This window comes from Xenopus tropicalis, chromosome 7, assembly GCF_000004195.4.
Source record: "Xenopus tropicalis strain Nigerian chromosome 7, UCB_Xtro_10.0, whole genome shotgun sequence".
NCBI classification, from domain to species: Eukaryota; Metazoa; Chordata; class Amphibia; order Anura; family Pipidae; genus Xenopus; species Xenopus tropicalis.
This window is the reverse complement of record NC_030683.2, coordinates 57179986-57197668: the sequence shown is the minus strand read 5'-3', so window position 1 is coordinate 57197668 and position 17683 is coordinate 57179986. Positions and strand designations below refer to the sequence as shown.

General features: G+C 37.9%; 1 protein-coding gene across 1 annotated transcript in view; it reads left to right on the top strand.

Annotated features, from left to right (window-relative positions):
* The window catches only part of patl1 (protein associated with topoisomerase II homolog 1), a 94807-nt gene that overhangs the window by 18648 nt on the left and 58476 nt on the right, over positions 1–17683 (top strand). Inside the window, exons 3-5 of the mRNA NM_001102823.1 lie at positions 5832–6028; positions 6488–6565; positions 15487–15690. Of these exons, the coding sequence (NP_001096293.1) occupies positions 5832–6028; positions 6488–6565; positions 15487–15690 (479 nt within the window). The remainder of the gene's footprint in view (positions 1–5831; positions 6029–6487; positions 6566–15486; positions 15691–17683) is intronic.

Below are 17683 nucleotides of genomic sequence, written 5' to 3'. Positions count from 1 at the left end.
AAGGAGGTAGAATTTCTATTGTTTCTACCTCCATATCTGACGATTCAGCCCTGTATGTCAGCGGAGGGTGAAAGATCATAATTGCTACGTGTATGGGCACCTTTACACACACATACAGCACACAATTCAGCAAAGTGTTTTTTTTGTTTGTTTTTTTTAAATTTTGCACACTTTAGCACACTTTGTAGACACTCTAGACGCTAGCATACACACACACCGTCACACAACTTATAAATATGTACACATTTATACACAATTTTTTTTTTATTCATTTTACCCCCCTGTCTTTTGTTTTTTCCCTAAAAACTATTTATTTTGACAGCGTGACTATTGGATCAGGTATTTTGAGCACTAATTAAGCTGTTGTGTGACTTTTGTTATGTCATTGATTGCCCAATTTTGTGGTTTTATTGCATTTTTAAGCCTGTATTAGTGTTCCTGATCTGTTTTTTAGCATAGCTTTGCCATGTGGTAAATGTGGTGTACTTTCCAAAAATATATGGTTTTCTGGGGGTCTTTCGTTACTGGCGTGGGGGGTTTCTGTATGCAAAAATAGGCGAGAAATCCCTATGCATGCTTTTCATTTTGGGGTCTGTACATACCACAGAGTTTGGTATATCTATGCATATTGGGCATCAAACTGTTCAGTAGACCTGTGGTGTTCATATTTGGGGTGATTTGCCTTTGTATGGAAGAAATTTTCATTTGCAGATTGGTATTTTGGTGTAGAAAGGACTCTTTACTCATGTTGGATTTGTCAGAATGTGACAAATATAAACCAATATATGGTTTACTTGGTGTTTCTATACAGTTAGGGGGTCTTATGAAACATAATACGCAGTCATGGGACTCTTTTTGCAGAAACTGCATTTGGAGTCTGTACATATCACATATTTTTGTATATCTATGCATATTGGGCATCAAACAGTTCAGTAGATTTCTTCTTTCCTGGGGTTTTTTGGGGTGATTTGCCTTTGTATGTACAAGAAACTGTGCAAGATAAATGAGGCGAATTGCAACATATTTAGGCAATTTTCAGAATTGCAGCTTTTACCCCACATAAAACCGCCGTGTGTTTATGAATTAGGTAAAGGTAAGCAATGAAATTAGTGTGCACAAGGTATATTATGGGGTCCCAAGTGCCATGTGCTTTGATAAACATATGTACAGTTGGCATCAATTTGTTCAGTAGACATACATATTTAGTGTGTTTTATATAGTTACCTAATGACCTGTTGAAAATAAAATGATGCAGTGGAAGTATTGAGGTAATTTTTGGAAATATCAAAATCGGCAAATTTAGGGAAGCATTGGGGCTTCGTATTTTAGAATAGAAAGACGTGTGCCCATTTTGAATTCAGGTGAATGTGTCCAAAAAATATATGGCTTTCTAGGGTGAGCGTATTGGTTTTGTAGCTTTATCCCAATTAGGAAAAAGAAAAAAGGACAACCCAAAGTAATAAACAAAACTCAAAATTCTAACTGTTAATTACTAGTGACCTAAAGTTTAATAAATTAACCTAGAGTAAACATACCTAGTAATAGTTGTGACCCGGGTGTGTGTATAACCCCGGGTCAGTCGCAAGCTTCAAACGTAAATTAAATAAAGAACAACTTGCAAAGCAAGGAACTCACCACTGTCAACGAATGGTCCAGGTGCAGAAGCCCCGAACCATAGCTTAAAAGGGTAAGCAACCATACATGAAAAAAATATCTATACAAGTACACCAGGACCATCCACCGGAGTCTATTAAATTCAGGGTTTTTTTCGTTCATTTAAAAGAACAAAGCCTAATGCAGTTTTTGTGCGCAGTCGCACTTAATCATAGCCATGAGTCACATACTATATAAAGTTGTAATGTTTTGTGAGTGCAATTAGTGAATTGGACTGTTGCCTGCACACAATTTGTCCAATATGTTTCCGCATTCTGCATTTCAAAGGATGAACAGTGCAGCCCACATATTGAATATTACAAAGTGAATAGGTCAACAAGTATACTACAAAACGGGTATTGCAATTGGCATACATATACATATCAAAACTCTCACCCCATGCTGTGCTAGTAAATGTGGTGAAGCATTGAAAATGTAAGAACACGTAATGCACCGTAAGGGTAAGTGCCCTTTATTGTGAGCCAAGAGGTCCCAATCGGTCGGGATCTCAAGAGAAAAACGTTCTAGGCTTTGTTCTTTTAAATGCATGAATAAAATTGGATTTTAATTGACTCCGGTAGATGGTCCTGGTGTACGAGTATAGCTTTATCCCACATAAAATGATGTAAATTGAACTGTTGATTTTGCAGGAGTTAAAATGAAAGAAATTATAGATTATATGGGTTATGTTCACATTGGGACCCCTAAATGCCACATACTTAGGTAAGCCTATACATATTGGGTATAAAACTGTTTAGTGGACCCCTGGCGTTAAAATGTAGGGTGTTTTATCTGGTTACCTTATGACCTGTAGGACATAAGATGCTATAGACTGGAAGCTTTGAAGTGATTTTTTTAACTTTTTTTGCAACTTGATAGTTTGGAGTAGACAGGCAGTTTCACTTTTTCTGGCTTCCCCAGAATCTGTTCTTTCCAAAAATGTATAATTTTCTGAGATAAACCTTCTGTTAGTCGACTTTTTGGCCTTGAAATTTAAAGTATCCAGCTTTCTGGAGCAGTGCTATAAATTTGGTAGTGTAATGAGTTTTTGACCTATACAAATGAGAAATCTTCATAAAACTATATATATAGTTTTATGCTTCAGTTTTTGCCTCCTGATTAAAGTCCCAGTGGGGACTGAAATGTTGAGGCTTGCTATGTTTATTTTGCGCTTTTTTTCCTCAATAAATATAATTTTATATACATTTGTATGAAACCCTGTGTGTGCTGGCATTACTCCTGCAATAGCGCTTTCAGAAGTCATGGGACTTTCCAAATCAGTTGTATTTTCGTGCATTTTTTTGTTTATAGTATGGAAAATGTTTTTTTTTTTATTTTTTCTTTAGACATGTAGAAGCCTATATTTTGTAACAGAATTGGAAGTGCGCAAAATTTTGAAAGCTTGGGTTGTCCTGGAAAAAAAAAATGATATATTGTTTTCCTGGATAAATGAAAAGTTCCCCTATGGAAAGACCCCTAAAGTGAAAGAGTGCAACTGTTAAAAAAATTATCTAGCAATAAAAGTTCTGCTTTGACCAAATCTGCTGGCAGTGAAAGGGTTATACGGCTGGCAGTGAAAAGGTAAAACAATTGTGTGCAACTAACATAGCACGAAATCCCTGGATGGCCTTCCTACTATGTAAACCGAACAAGGTCACACGCAGTGGACACAGATTCTGCATACATCTGTGTATCAGTACTAGATGCCTGATAGCTAAGAAGTAGAAAGGCATGCCCCCAGAGATGCAAGAATTACACTAATAAACTATGGTGGACAGTGGAGATGGGAAAAACTCAAGACACTAATAATCTAAGCAAAATTGAGAAAGTGTGGAATATACAGCAAGGAAAATAAGTATTGAACAGGTCAAAGTTTTTCTCATTTCTAATGGGTCTATTGACAAGAAATTTACACCAGATGTCTGTAACAACCCAATTTACACATAAAAAGAAATCAAAACAAATTAAGTTATGTGTAGTAGAAGTGGAATGACACAGGGAATAAGTATTGAACACGCTTACTGAAATGTATTTAATACTTAGTAGAAAAGCCTTTGTAGCTTCAGGGTGCTTCCTGTATGGAGAAACTATACATTACTCAGGTGTGCTGTGCAGTACTATGCCTCCCCTATGCTGCCTGTGTGTGCCATACTCTGCCTGCCATTAGTTGCCTCTGTGTTTGTGCCATACTCTTCGTGCCCTTAGCTCCCTTTGTGTGTGTGCCATACTCTGCCTGCCCTACCCCACCTGTGTGTGCCATACTTTGCCTGCCTATGCTACCTGTGTGTGCCATACACAGTACATACAGTGACACAATGCTGGCACTGCTCCTACAGTCAGAGGTGTGAAGAGGTGAACAATGTGGGTGATTACAGTCTGAGCAGACGGTGAACAATGCAGATATTAGAAAGTGTGAACAATACAGGGGATTACATGTTTAAACAATACAGGGGGATTACAGCCTGAATCTGAGATGTGAACTGAGATGTTGCTGTATTTTTTCGCTTTGTATAATACCTGCGAGATACTTTATATCTTGGTGGCTTTGTTTCCGTTTTCCTTCTATAGTATATGATTCTATCCCCTTCACTTATTCTCTTTTGAATTCTCCCTCCTTTCTTCTACTTCTGCTGTTTCCCCTATGTAATAACCTGTGCTGTAGGCAATGAACACACACGCTGTAGTTCTATAATATTTACCACAATAAATAGCAATAGTCCTCCTTGAAATACGTGCTTCCAATACAGGACCTCCACATATTCAACAATGGAACATCTAACTAAGAGTGGGTCTATAATTTATGTGGGATCGCTGAATTGGCTGAATGTGAATGTGTGAGTCCCTGTGATTAACAGGGATATCACATTGAACTATAAGCCACCATTGCTCCCTAAGCGCGGCTACAGCTTCCCTGCATGGGACCACGATCAGCTCTTCAGCGTACGTCCACCGGCTGCAAGGTGGTAAGATTGTGTAAGACAAGACAGACCTCACTAGTGCTTGTTCCAATTCTTACTCCTTAACCGCTACTTTGCCTCGTTATACTTTGGACACGGAGATCCGGAATCGGTACTTTGGCGTCCTGGTTACCATGGCAACCTGTGTATACGGCGGTTTGCTCTTAGCAAGGAGGATCGCACAGCCACAGCTTCTGCGCGGATATGCCCTTAACTTTAACTTATTTGGCTTTAATTATTCTCCCCTACTTGGCTACTTGTTACCCCACACTTTAAGTAGCGATATACAGGATGGCGTGCGAGGTTTGCAGTTCAGCGATACAGGTTACTTTACATTCTCGGTTCTTTCTTATATTCACACTCTCTCTGTGCCTATACTATTTTATTTTACCTCTATTTGATTGTGCATACATAATGTTCTGCATATTTTATTTTATAGTGTTGTCTTTGTTGTACTGTTTTTTTGTTTTTTTACACGGATGGTGGGCTTTGATATGTAATTACATTGTGTGACGTTACAGGATGTATTTTGGCGCCTATTTGGGTTTAAATGTGGGTTTGCTGCTATGTTTGTTCACTTTGAGGAAGGCTGTGGAAACAGCCGAAACGTCGGCTTGATACAATAAATTTTACTGTTTTTCTCACTAAGACCTGTGAGTGGGGCATCTGCCTTATTTTTGTATTATACCTATGTGTATACTGCACCCAGGCATCTTTTGCTACATTTTTATGTGAGTGCCTGTTTTTACATTGCTATGTATGTATGTATGTCATTGCCTCTAATAAGTGCTAAGTTTTTTTTCAAGTTTTTGTTAACCTATTAAAAAATGATGAGCATATTATGAATTCAGTGCATTAAAATGTATAAATTCATATTTTGATAAATAAGCCGCAATGTGTAACAAATGACTAAGGGCAGCATGAGCTCATTAGTCTGCACTTCTGTCAGTTTAATCAGAAACCGCTTAACCTGCATGCATGGTTTAGGTCTGTGGGAGCAAACTTGAGGAAACCCCAAAGACATGGGAGAACAGAGAAAATCCTCACAGATGCCCAAATCAAAATCACACACAAAGCATTTGTGCTGAAAATTTACATAGCTCTTTATTAAAATGATTTCTTTGAGTACAAACGATTACGTTTCACAAACAGTTGATGATGCATTCATTAAAATTGTGTAATTGCACTGTTAAAAAACAAAAAAAAAACCTTTTTGCCTAGATGATGATTGGCGAGAAGAACATGAGCGCTTGGCAGAAATGGAAGAAAAATTACCCGCGTCTCACATCCTAGCTAGAGTCACGTCTTCCCCAATTAATGACCTACTGGGGGACCAGCAGGAGGAGCTGGAGCAGAGTTTGAACCAGCTGGTGAAGGAGAATGAGGAACCAGCCCTACCACAGGGTTCACTTTCACAGGTCAGACATCATATTTGTTTTTGTTTGTTATCTTATTCTAGGCATAGACACAGAATAGAGGAATTTTAAAAGTCTTATGTCAAGTATAAGTATGGAAAAACACTCAAAATCACCAGTTTTACACTTTGTCTGCCAAGCACATATCCTGTTTGTGGTGGCAGGAAAAGACTTACCAAAAGCCTACATTTTAAAAACGTACAGATTAACTGGTTCTGATTAAATTGACTCTAGTGTGGTTAAATGCGATAAGGACCTTTCGATTGTAAGGTTACTGGGACAGCGACTGATGTGATTGATGAACAGTCTTTGTAAAGCACTGCATAAATTTGATAGTGCTATATAAATATCAGTATAACTCAGCATAATATCGCTGGTGGAAATCCTGTATCTGTTTGTGTCCAATATGAATGTAAATAGATAAAATGCAAGTGTCACATGTGACATTTATTTTTCTTTTAGATTTCTTCTGGCATGAATTCAAGCATCTGGGACACGGCAAGAATGATACGACCTATCAGAGGGCCACTACTTATGGAGGTATACAAAAGTTAATTGAATACAGTTTGCAACATATCAATGAATAATTCTGTGCTGAGATCCAGATTCAAAAGAGTAAATTGATTGTTGTTAACTTCCCACCACACCTATAGAAAAGAACTTTACCCATTAACCCTTTCACTGCCAGCCGTTTTAGTCAAAGCAGAACTTCTACTGCCAGGCAGTTTTTGAACATTTTGCACTTTGAGGGCCTTTCCTTGGGGGGGCCTTTTAGTTTACCCAGGAAAACAATAAATTGTTTTTTTCAGGACAACCTAAGCTTTCAAAATATGGTAGAATTTTGGTGTAACAAGATATAGGCTTCTCAAAATCACATTTTCATAATATAAACACACATACCAGAAACAAACATACAACTGATTTGGAAAGTCCCATGTCTCCTGAACATGCCAATACCAAATGTAAATACTGCATACTTTAGATTTCAAGGCCAAAAATTCCACTAACAGAAGGTTTATCCCAGAAAATTACACATTTCTGGAAAGAACAGATATAGGCACAACTGTCTGTCTACTTCAAACTATCAAGTCACAATGCTTTCCTAAAGTTATTGTTTTTTATCAATTTTTTTATCAAAATTTGTTAAAATTAAAATATCACTTCAAAGCTTCCAGTCTATAGTATCTTATCTCCTATAGGTCATAAAATAACCGGATAAAACATCCTAAATATGAAGGCCAGGGGTCCACTGAACAGTTTGATGCCCAATATGTATAGGTTTACCTAAGTATGTTAAAATGTGAATATACCCCCATATGATCTGTTATTTCAGCTCCTGCAAAATCAACACATTTACATCATTACATGTGGAATAAAGCTAGTATAACCCTTTTACTGCCAGCCATTTTGGTCAAAGCGGGACGTGTATTGCCAGACAGTTTTTGAACATTTTGCACTATTTCAATTTAGGGGCCTTTCCTTGGGGGGACTTTTAGTTTACCCAGAAAAACTATATATTGTTTTAGGACAACCTAAGTTTTCAAAATATGGTAGAATTTTTCTGAAATTCCAATTCTGCAATGAGATATAGGCTTCTAAATGTCTAAAAAATGAAAAAAAAAAAATCACATTTTCCATAATATAAACACATATACCAAAAACAAAAATAATTTTATGCATGAAAATACAACTGATTTTGAAAGTGCTATGTCTTCTGATCGTGCCTTGTATAGGTCAAAAACTCTTGGCAGTACACTACCAAATTTCCAAAACACTGCTCCAGAAAGCTGCATACTTTAGATTTCAAGACCAAAACTTCCACTAACAGAAGGTTTATCCCAGAAAATTATACATTTTTGGAAAGAACAGATCCTGGGGAATCCAGAATAGGTAGAACTGTCTGTCTACTCCAAACTACCAAGTTGCAATGCTTTCCTAAAGTTATTGTTTTTTATCAGAATTTGTGAATTTTTTAAAAAATCGCTTCAAAGCTTCCAGTCTATTTTATCTTATCTCCTACAGGTCATAAAGTAACCAGATAAAACACCCTAAATTTGAACGCCAGGGGTCCACTGAACAGTTTGATGCCCAATATGTACAGGTTTACCTAAGTATGTGGCATGTAGGGGCCCCAATGTGAACATGCCCCCATATGATCTATCATTTCTGTAATTTCAGCTCCTGCAAAATCAACACATTTACATCATTATATGTGGGATAAAGCTACAAAAAAAGTATGCTCACCCCAGAAAGCCATATATTTTTGGAAAGTACACATTCCCCCGAATCTAAAATGGTTACCCATGTCTTTCTACTCCAAAGTACCAAGCCGCAAAGCTTTCCTAAATTTGGCGATTTTGATGACATTTCCAAAAATCCCCTCAAAGCTTCCACTTTGCAGCATCTTATCTCCCACATAGCATTAGGTACCAAGATAAAACACACTAAATTTGAACGCCAGGGGTCCACTGAACAGTTTAATGCCCAATATGTATGGGTTTACCAAGTATGTGGTATGTAGGGGCCCCAATGAGAACATACCCCATGCAAGCTATCATTTCTGTCATGACTTTTCTGAAAAACGCCTAAAAATGTTGCAATTTGCCACATTTATCTTACAACATTTTTTACATACAATGACACATCACCCTAAATATGAATGTCAGAGGTCTAATGAACAGTTTAATGCACAATATGCAAAGATATGTGTTGTACAGAGGCACCCAAATGAAAATAGTGCATATGAATTTTCTCATTTGTCAAAATAAGTCCAATGACTGTGTATTATGTGCTGTAACACCCCCCCAACTTTACAGAAAATCATATATATTTGGAAAGAACACATTCTGACAAATCCAACAAGGGTAAAGAGTCCTTTCTACACCAAAATACCAATCTGCAAAGCTTTCCTAAAGTTGTCTAAAAATGTTGCAATTTGCCGCTTTTATATCACACAATTTCTTGCATACAAAGGCAAATCACAACAAATAGCAACACCAGAGGTCTACTGAACAGTTTGATGCCCAATATGCATAGATATACCAAAGTCTGTGGTGTGTACTGAACCCAAAATGAAATTAGTGCATAAGGATTTCTCACCTGCCAACTCAGCTTTTGCACACAGAGCCCCCTGTCAGCGTATTTTGTGCCGTAACACCCCCTAACTATACAGAGACCCCCAGAAAACCATATATTTTTGGAAAATACACATTCTGATGAATTTAAAATTTCTACACCAAAGTACCACATGGCAAAGCTATGCTAAAAACAGATCAGGAATACTAATACAGGGATAAAAATGCAATAAAACCACAAAAATTGTGCAAATTAGTGAAACGGCAAAATAAGTCACATAAGTGAATTAGTGGTCAGAATATCTGATCCAATAGTCAGGCTGTCAAAATAGACAACTTTTAGGAAAAAAACAAAGACAAAGGGGTAAAATAAATAAGAATAAAAAAAAAAAAAGTGTGTGTGACTGTATAAGTGTGTATATGAGTGTGCTAAAGTGTGCAAAATTAAAAAAAAACTGTTCTAATATGTGTGCTCTGTGTGTGTAAATGCATGTAATTGTATGTAAGTGTGTATAATAGTGTAACGAAAGGGCACTTGCCTGTTCTGGATTTAGATGGCCGATCAGATTGCTTGTAGATGTCTTCAGTGATCCAGCAGGGTCCTCTGTGCAGGAAGTTAGTGGGCGTCACCGGAGGGAGGGGGAGAAAGCAGGAGGGGAAAGAAGGGAGAGCCGACGGAGAAGCAGCAGGTGCGATTGCATCGCAAGACCCACATGACAGCCCCCTGGCTCGTTGCTCAGTGGGCTGTCATCACTCAGAACTCTCTGCAGAAGCGACACATGCCGCTTCTGAAGAGAGAAACCTAGATCTGCCAAACAACGTATGACATACGTGGTTGCCAGATAACGCATATTACTGCAATCACGTATGCCATACGCCGTTGGCAGGAAAAGTGATAAAGTACGCTCACCCCAGAAATCCATATATTTTTGGAAAGTACACATTCTCCTGAATCTAAAATGGGTACCCATGTCTTTCTAAGCTTCAAAGCTTTTCTAAATTTAGCAATTTTGATGACATTTCCAAAATTCCCCCTCAATCTTATCTCCCACATAGCATTAGGTCCCAAGATAAAACACCCTAAATTTGAACGCCAGGGGTCCACTGAACAGTTTAATGCCCAATATGTATAGGTTTACCAAAATATGTGGCATGTAGGGGCCCCAATGTGAACATAACCCATATGATCTATCATTTATGTCATTTCCGCTCCAGCAAAATCAACACATTTACATCATTATATGTGGGATAAAGCTACAAAAAAGTACGCTCACCCCAGAAAGTCATATATTTTTGGAAAGTAAACATTCCCCCGAATCTAAAATGGGTACCCATGTCTTTCTACTCCAAAGTACCAAGCCGCACAGCTTTTCTAAAGTTAGCAATTTTGATGACATTTCCAAAAATCCCCTCAAAGCTTCCACTTTGCAGCATCTTATCTCCCACATAGTGTTAGGTACCAAGATAAAACACCCTAAATTTGAACGCCAGGGGTCCACTGAACAGTTTGATGCCCAATATGTATAGGTTTACCTAAGTATGTGGCATGTAGGGGCCCCAATGGGAACATACCCCCATATGATCTATCATTTCAGCTCCTGCAAAATCAACACATTTACATCCTTTATGTGGGATAATGCTACAAAAAAAGTACGCTCACCCCTGAAAGCCATATATTTTTGGAAATTACACATTCCCCCGAATCTATAATGGGTACACATTTCTTTTTACTCCAAAGTACCAAGCCATAAAGCTTTCCTGTTTGATGCATTTATCTCACACATTTTCTTGCATGCAGAGGCAAATCACCCCAAATAGAAACACCTAATGTCTACTGAACAGTTTGATGACCAATATGCATAGATATACCAAAGTCTGTGGTATGTACTGACCCCAAAATGAAAATAGTGCATAAGGATTTCTTGCCGGCCAACTCAGCTTTTGCATACAAAGCCCCCTGACAGCATATTATGTGCCTTAACACCCCCTAACTGTACAGAAAAACCCAGAAAAGAAGAGAAATACTCAGCGCTTCTCATGGTCTTCGTAAAGTGTGTATAATCTGTGTTGATTGTGTGCAGTCAACGACTCCCCTTTGACTGGGTATTCAAAGATCTCCAAACAATGTGCATTGGTAGTGCATACAAATAAACAACATGTGAAATTATGGTGTAATATTTCTTAAATAAAACACCCACAAGTGCAAGCTTGAAAAATGTGACGATAAATAAATTAAATAATACATTTTGTCCACCAGTGCAAAATGGTGAGCTGATGCACTCACCAGATGTAAAATACAGCAAGGAAAAGTAAATCTGCAGATTCTTGATGGTAGTGATAAAGCGGCACCTCAAATTATGATAAAATGAGAGAAAACAAACATAGTTTAATACTATTTATTATAAATAAAACCTGCCCCATATACAGGCTACTCACAGGATTGTAGTTCAAATCAGCAAAAACAAGAACAAGCTCTACGCGTTTCGCGTGATTCCGTCAGGAGCTTCCTCAGGAGCTGGATCATAAATATTATATATTCTGCAGAAAGTACCTTTATCTGCCAAACAACGTACTGCGCACGTTGTTGGCAGATAAAGCCTTTTACTGCAACAATTTACGCCGTACGTTGTTGGCAGCAAAAGGGTTAATGTAACTTCTTTCGTTTTAGGAGTTGCATTTAATGTTTATAAAAGTTTATAAGCAGTCCCTTTTCTGCATTTTTTTAGGCATTACATTTTAGGCAATACAGTAAACCATTTTTATTCTAAATGGGTTTTGTAATAAATTTGTCAAGTGGCTGCAAGCAATGGTGATGGAAATTCAAATTGAGGAATGGTAAACTGGCCCCTGAAGGCTATACAATAACTTAACAATGATATACCAGATCATCTTCAAATCTGTTATATGAGAGTACAAAATCTGACCGTGTATGGCCACCTTAAGTTGCTTTGGTAAGTTGTTGGTCAGCTTGTAGTTTCTATTCAGATAGGGCTTGGTAGGAACTATTGGTGATTTTATATTTTGCTGTAGTGAATCATGTGAAAACCTAAATAACTAATCTGAACCAGGTTGAAATGAGATATCTGATTGATAACTGCACTAAAGCAGTTTATCCCACTATCTGCATAGTTAATTCTTGCACTTTGCACTTGGAGGTTTGCTGATATTTTGGGGTTGCTTTGTTGCCCCTGGAACCCGGTTACATTGAGTCCTGTACACTGCATCAAGAAATTGGAACATTACCAAGGTATTTTATTAAACCCGATACCTAATCCTTCATAGTTAAAGTAGGACAATAACGACACACAGGAATGTTTAACCCTTTTACTGCCAGATGTTTTGGTCAAAGCGGAACTTGTATTGCCAGAAAGTTTTTGAACATTTTGCACTGTTTCACTTTAGTGGCCTTTCCTCGGGGGGTCTTTTAGTTTACCCAGGAAACCAATATATCGTTTTTTTCAGAACAACCTAAGCTTTCAAAATATGGTAGAATTTTTCTGTAATTCCAATTCTGTAACAAGATATAGGCTTCTAAATGTCTAAAAATGAAAAAAAAATCTAATTTTCCATAATATAAACACACATACTAGAAACAAAAATAATTTTATGCACGAATATACAACTGATTTGGAAAGTCCCATGTCTCCTGAACGTGCCAATACCAAATATATATAGTTTTATGGAGATTTCTCACTTGTATAGGTCAAAAACTCCCAGCAGTACACTACCAAATTTCCAAAGCACTGCTCCAGAAAGCTGCATACTTTAGATTTCAAGGCCAAAAATTCCACTAACAGAAGGTTTATCCCAGAAAATTGTACTTTTTTGAAAAGAACAGATTCTGGGGAATACAGAATAGGCACAACTGTCTGTCTGCTCCAAACTATGAAGTCGCAATGCTTTCCTAAAGTTATTGGTTTTTATCAAAATTTGTGATTTTTTTCTAAAAATCGCTTCAAAGCTTCCAGTCTATAGTATCTTATCTCCTACAGGTCATAAAGTAACCAAAAAAAACACCCTAAATATGAATGCCAGGGGTCCACTGAACAGTTTGATGCCCAATATGTATAGGTTTCCCTAAGTATGCGACATGTAGGGGCCCCAATGTGAACATACCCCATATGTACTGTCATTTCTATCATTTCAGCTCCTGCAAAATCAACACATTTACATCATTAGATGTGGGATAAAGCTAGTAAAAAGTACGCTCACCCCAGAAAGTCATATATTTTTAGTACACATTCCCCCGAATCTAAAATGGGTACCCATGTCTTTCTACTCCAAAGTACCAAGCCACACAGCTTTTCTAAAGTTAGCAATTTTGATGACATTTCCAAAAATCCCCTCAAAGCTTCCACTTTGCAGCATCTTATCTCCCACATAGCATTAGGTACCAAGATAAAACACCCTAAATATGAACGCCAGGGGTCCACTGAACAGTTTGATGCCCAATATGTATAGGTTTACCTAAGTATGTGGCATGTAGGGGCCCCAATGGGAACATACCCCCATATGATCTATCATTTCAGCTCCTGCAAAATCAACACATTTACATACTTTATGTGGGAAAATGCTACAAAAAAGTATGCTCACCCCAGAATGCCATATATTTTTGGAAAGTACACATCCCCCCCCGAATCTATGATGGGTAAACATTTCTTCTTGCTTCAATGTACCAAGCTGTAAAGCTTTCCTAAGTTTGCAGATTTATATGACATTTCGAAAATCGCATAAAAATGTTGCAATTTGCCGCATTTATCTCTCACAATTTCTTTATAAAGATCAGATAAAGGCAAATCACCCCAAATAGGAACACCTATGGTCTACTGAACAGTTTGATGCCCAATATGCATAGATATATGTGTATACATAGATATATATGTGCCAAAACTTCCCCTAACTATACAGAGACCCCAACAAAACCATATATTTTTGGAAAGCACACATTCTGACAAATCCAACATGGGTAAAGAGTCCTTTCTACATCAAAGTACCAATCTGCAGAGCTTTCCTAAAGTTATTGGTTTTTATGACATTTCAGAAAATCGCCTAAAAATGTTGCAATTTGCCGCATTTATCTCACACAATTTCTTGCATACAAAGGCAAGTCACCCCAAATAGGAACACCAGAGGTCTACTGAACAGTTTGATGCCCAATATGCATAGATATACCAAAGTTTGCGGTATGTAATGAACCCAAAACAAAAATAGCGCATAAGGATTTCTCGCCTGCCAACTCAGCTTTTGTACTCAGAGCCCCCTGACAGTGTAGTATGTGCAGTAACCCCCCTAACTATACAGAGACCCCCAGAAAACCATATATTTTTGGAAAGTACACATTCTGATGAGTTCAAAATAGGCAAAGTTATTTTTGTACACCAAAGTTACACCTGGCAAAGCTACGCTAAAAACAGATCAGGAACACTTATACAGGGATAAAATGTGATAAAACCACAAAAATTGTGCAAATCAGTGACAAAATAAGTCACATGACAGTGTAATTAGTGGTCAGAATATCTGATCCAATAGTCACGCTGTCAAAATAAACAGTTTTTAGGTAAAAGAAACTAAAAACAAAGTGGTAAAATGAAAAGAAAAAACAAAAACAAAACAAAAACCAAAGTGTTCGTGTATACATGTGTGTGTACATGTGTAAAAGTTGTGTGATAGTGTGTAAGTGTGTATATGAGTGTAAATAAGTGTATAAAAGTGTGAAAAAAAAATAAAATGCTAAAATGTGTGCTGTAAGTGTATATAAATGTATGTAAATGTGTGTATTAGTGTGTAAATGCAAAAATAAAAAAAAAGTCCTTACCTGTCCTGAAGACCTGATCGCTCCTCTTCAGTTGGGCTGGCGCTGGGGTGGAAGGAGGAAGCAGCAGACGCGATGCGATCGCGTCTGCTGCTTCCTGGAGGGTCCTGCGAGCGATCGGCTCGCAGGACCCTCATGACAGCCCCCCTGGGACATTGCCCAGGGGGGCTGTCATGGATAGAAGCTCTCTGCAGCGGCGGCACATGCCCCTGCTGCAGAGAGCAGCGCTTAAATGCCAACGACGTATGGGACACGTCGTTGGCAGTTAAGCCCTTTTACTGCCACGACGTATCCCATACGTCGTTGGCAGTTCAGCCCTTTTACTGCCACGACGTATCCCATAAGTCGTTGGCAGTAAAAGAGTTAAAAACTAAAGACTGGGCTGTTCTGAGTGACCAGAAATGCAGACCTAAATCTTATTGAACACTTTTGAAAATAAATAAGCATCTGAGGCTTTTTAAAATTGGAATAAGAAAAGACTCTCCAATTTACAAACAAGAAAATTTGAAATGCCCTTTAGTCTGAGGTGTCAATGTGTCTATTTAAAAACAACTGTTTTCTTTGTTTTCGGCAAGGACATGACCCCCCTCTCAATTCTGCATGAATATGGTTTGGCTACTGTTGCACCCCCAGGTCGAGATGATACCGAAAGGGATGCTTCTGAAAGAGCCTTGCCTCGCCGATCTACCTCTCCTGTAATTGGAAGTCCACCTGTGCGAGCAGTTCCTATTGGAACACCTCCAAAGCATGGAACATCTCCTAATTTTAGTCACACACAGGTAAAATAAGCAATAGCCCCTTTCTGTTTAATGATGTCTGCCTGCCTTTCCCTGCTCTGACAGTTTGACACAATATAGTACAACTATATTGCACCCTAACTTACATGATATGGGGGATTATGTATATTATTTAAAATGTTTGTGGCTACTTATCATATTTGTTCTATGTTTTTATGGCTTTCATGATTCACTATGCATTACTCGATGGCGATCATGTCATAATATTTTTTTGACACCAAAACATGCTGGTAACACTGGGTATTTAGGTGGGGGGGGGATATTTGAGTGTTGGTTATCTTGAGAAAGGTCTATGTCAATCCACTAATAAAGATTTTTATTTTGTCTTTTCAAATCCGGAAAGTGCTGATATATTTTTGTACTAATTGATTTTAAACTACATCTTGGCACTCAGGTCAAGAGCTTTGTTGGTGCATGCCCTGTTCATACATATATAAAGATGAAAAAAAAACAAAACACTGACAATTGAGTTTTTATCATCATTCATTGTATTTTTTATTTAAATATTGCATGTACAACTGATGTTTCAGTCCCTATTGGAAGCTTTCTCAAGGCACACACTAAAGCAAAATGTACTTAGGTAACCTTCTTCCCCCAGAATTGCAAGTGCTTGATTGAAAAATCACCCCCATAGTGTTAATATTTTATAAATGTGCTAATAAAAATTACTAAATGCTTCCTTACTATTGCATTATTGTCAATCAAATATTAAACACACTGTAACCATGCAGTTTATGTAATATGACAATACAGAAACTCAAATATATCCTAAATATGACCATATGACGTCTTCAAAGTAATTAAAATATATTGTACTGTTGCCCCGCACTAGTAAAAGTTGTTTGCTATAGAAACACTATTAATAATAATAACTAATTAATAATAAACCAAAAGTTTATATAAATAAACTACTGTGTAGCCATGGGGGGCAACCATTCAAGCTGGAAAAAGGAGCAAAGGCACAGGTTCCATAACATATACAGTTAGGTCCATACATATTTGGACAGAGGTAACTTTTTTCTAATTTTGGGTCTGTACATTACCACAATGAACTTTAAATTAACAACTCAGATGCAGTTGAAGTGCAGACTTTCAGCTTTAAAGTGATACTGACACCAAAAAATTTCTTTTAAAAATATGAACCTACTTCCAAACCTACGTATAGGTCATGTCGACTGTTTTTTCCTAAAAGTCCTGTTTCTCTACATAAATCTTATCAAGATCCTGAACCCAACTATCTGGCAACCCGACTGTAGCTTCTCAATCTGTCAAAAGTACTACGTCATAAACTGGGAGGATTCAGCTTGCCGTTTGCTTAAAAGAGTTCCCCCTTCCTCCCTCCCTCCCTCGCATAGCATCGCATGGTGTTGTAAACTAGATAGCAGGCAGGCTTGACCTTTCCGTTGACTGCCTACTTCAAAGGGCTATGCCCCCCCTCTGCTCTTCCCACAAAGAATTAAATAGCAGGTCAGCTTAAGCTCTCCAGTGCCTGTCTGCTCCGTGGGTCTGTAATTCATGCTACCATAATTATGAAGTGAAAAAACTTTGCAGATTTAGTTTATAAGGAATTTAAAGCTGATACAAATTAAAACACAACAGCTGGTGTAACAAAAAAATGTAACTGGCTGTCAGTATCATTTTAAAGGAGAATGCAAGTCAAAATTTAAAAAGCATACTGCCCAATAGTTTAGTAAAACGCCACACTTTTGGCTCACCTAATCAAATATTTACTCAGTCACACTTACTTCACATTTTCTATCAGGCAGCCATCTTTAAAAAGGTATACTCCCTTCTTTTCCCTCCTTGCTTCATACTGCACATGTGTCATTACCTCCCCTCCCCCCCCCCCCCCCCCCCCCCCCCCCCCAGCAGATCCACTTCTGATTGGCTGGTGGGCATGTGTAGCTCAGAACAGGAGACAGGATAAAGTTACACACATGTTGCTGAAGGGGAGAGAGATTTCAGTGATGTCACT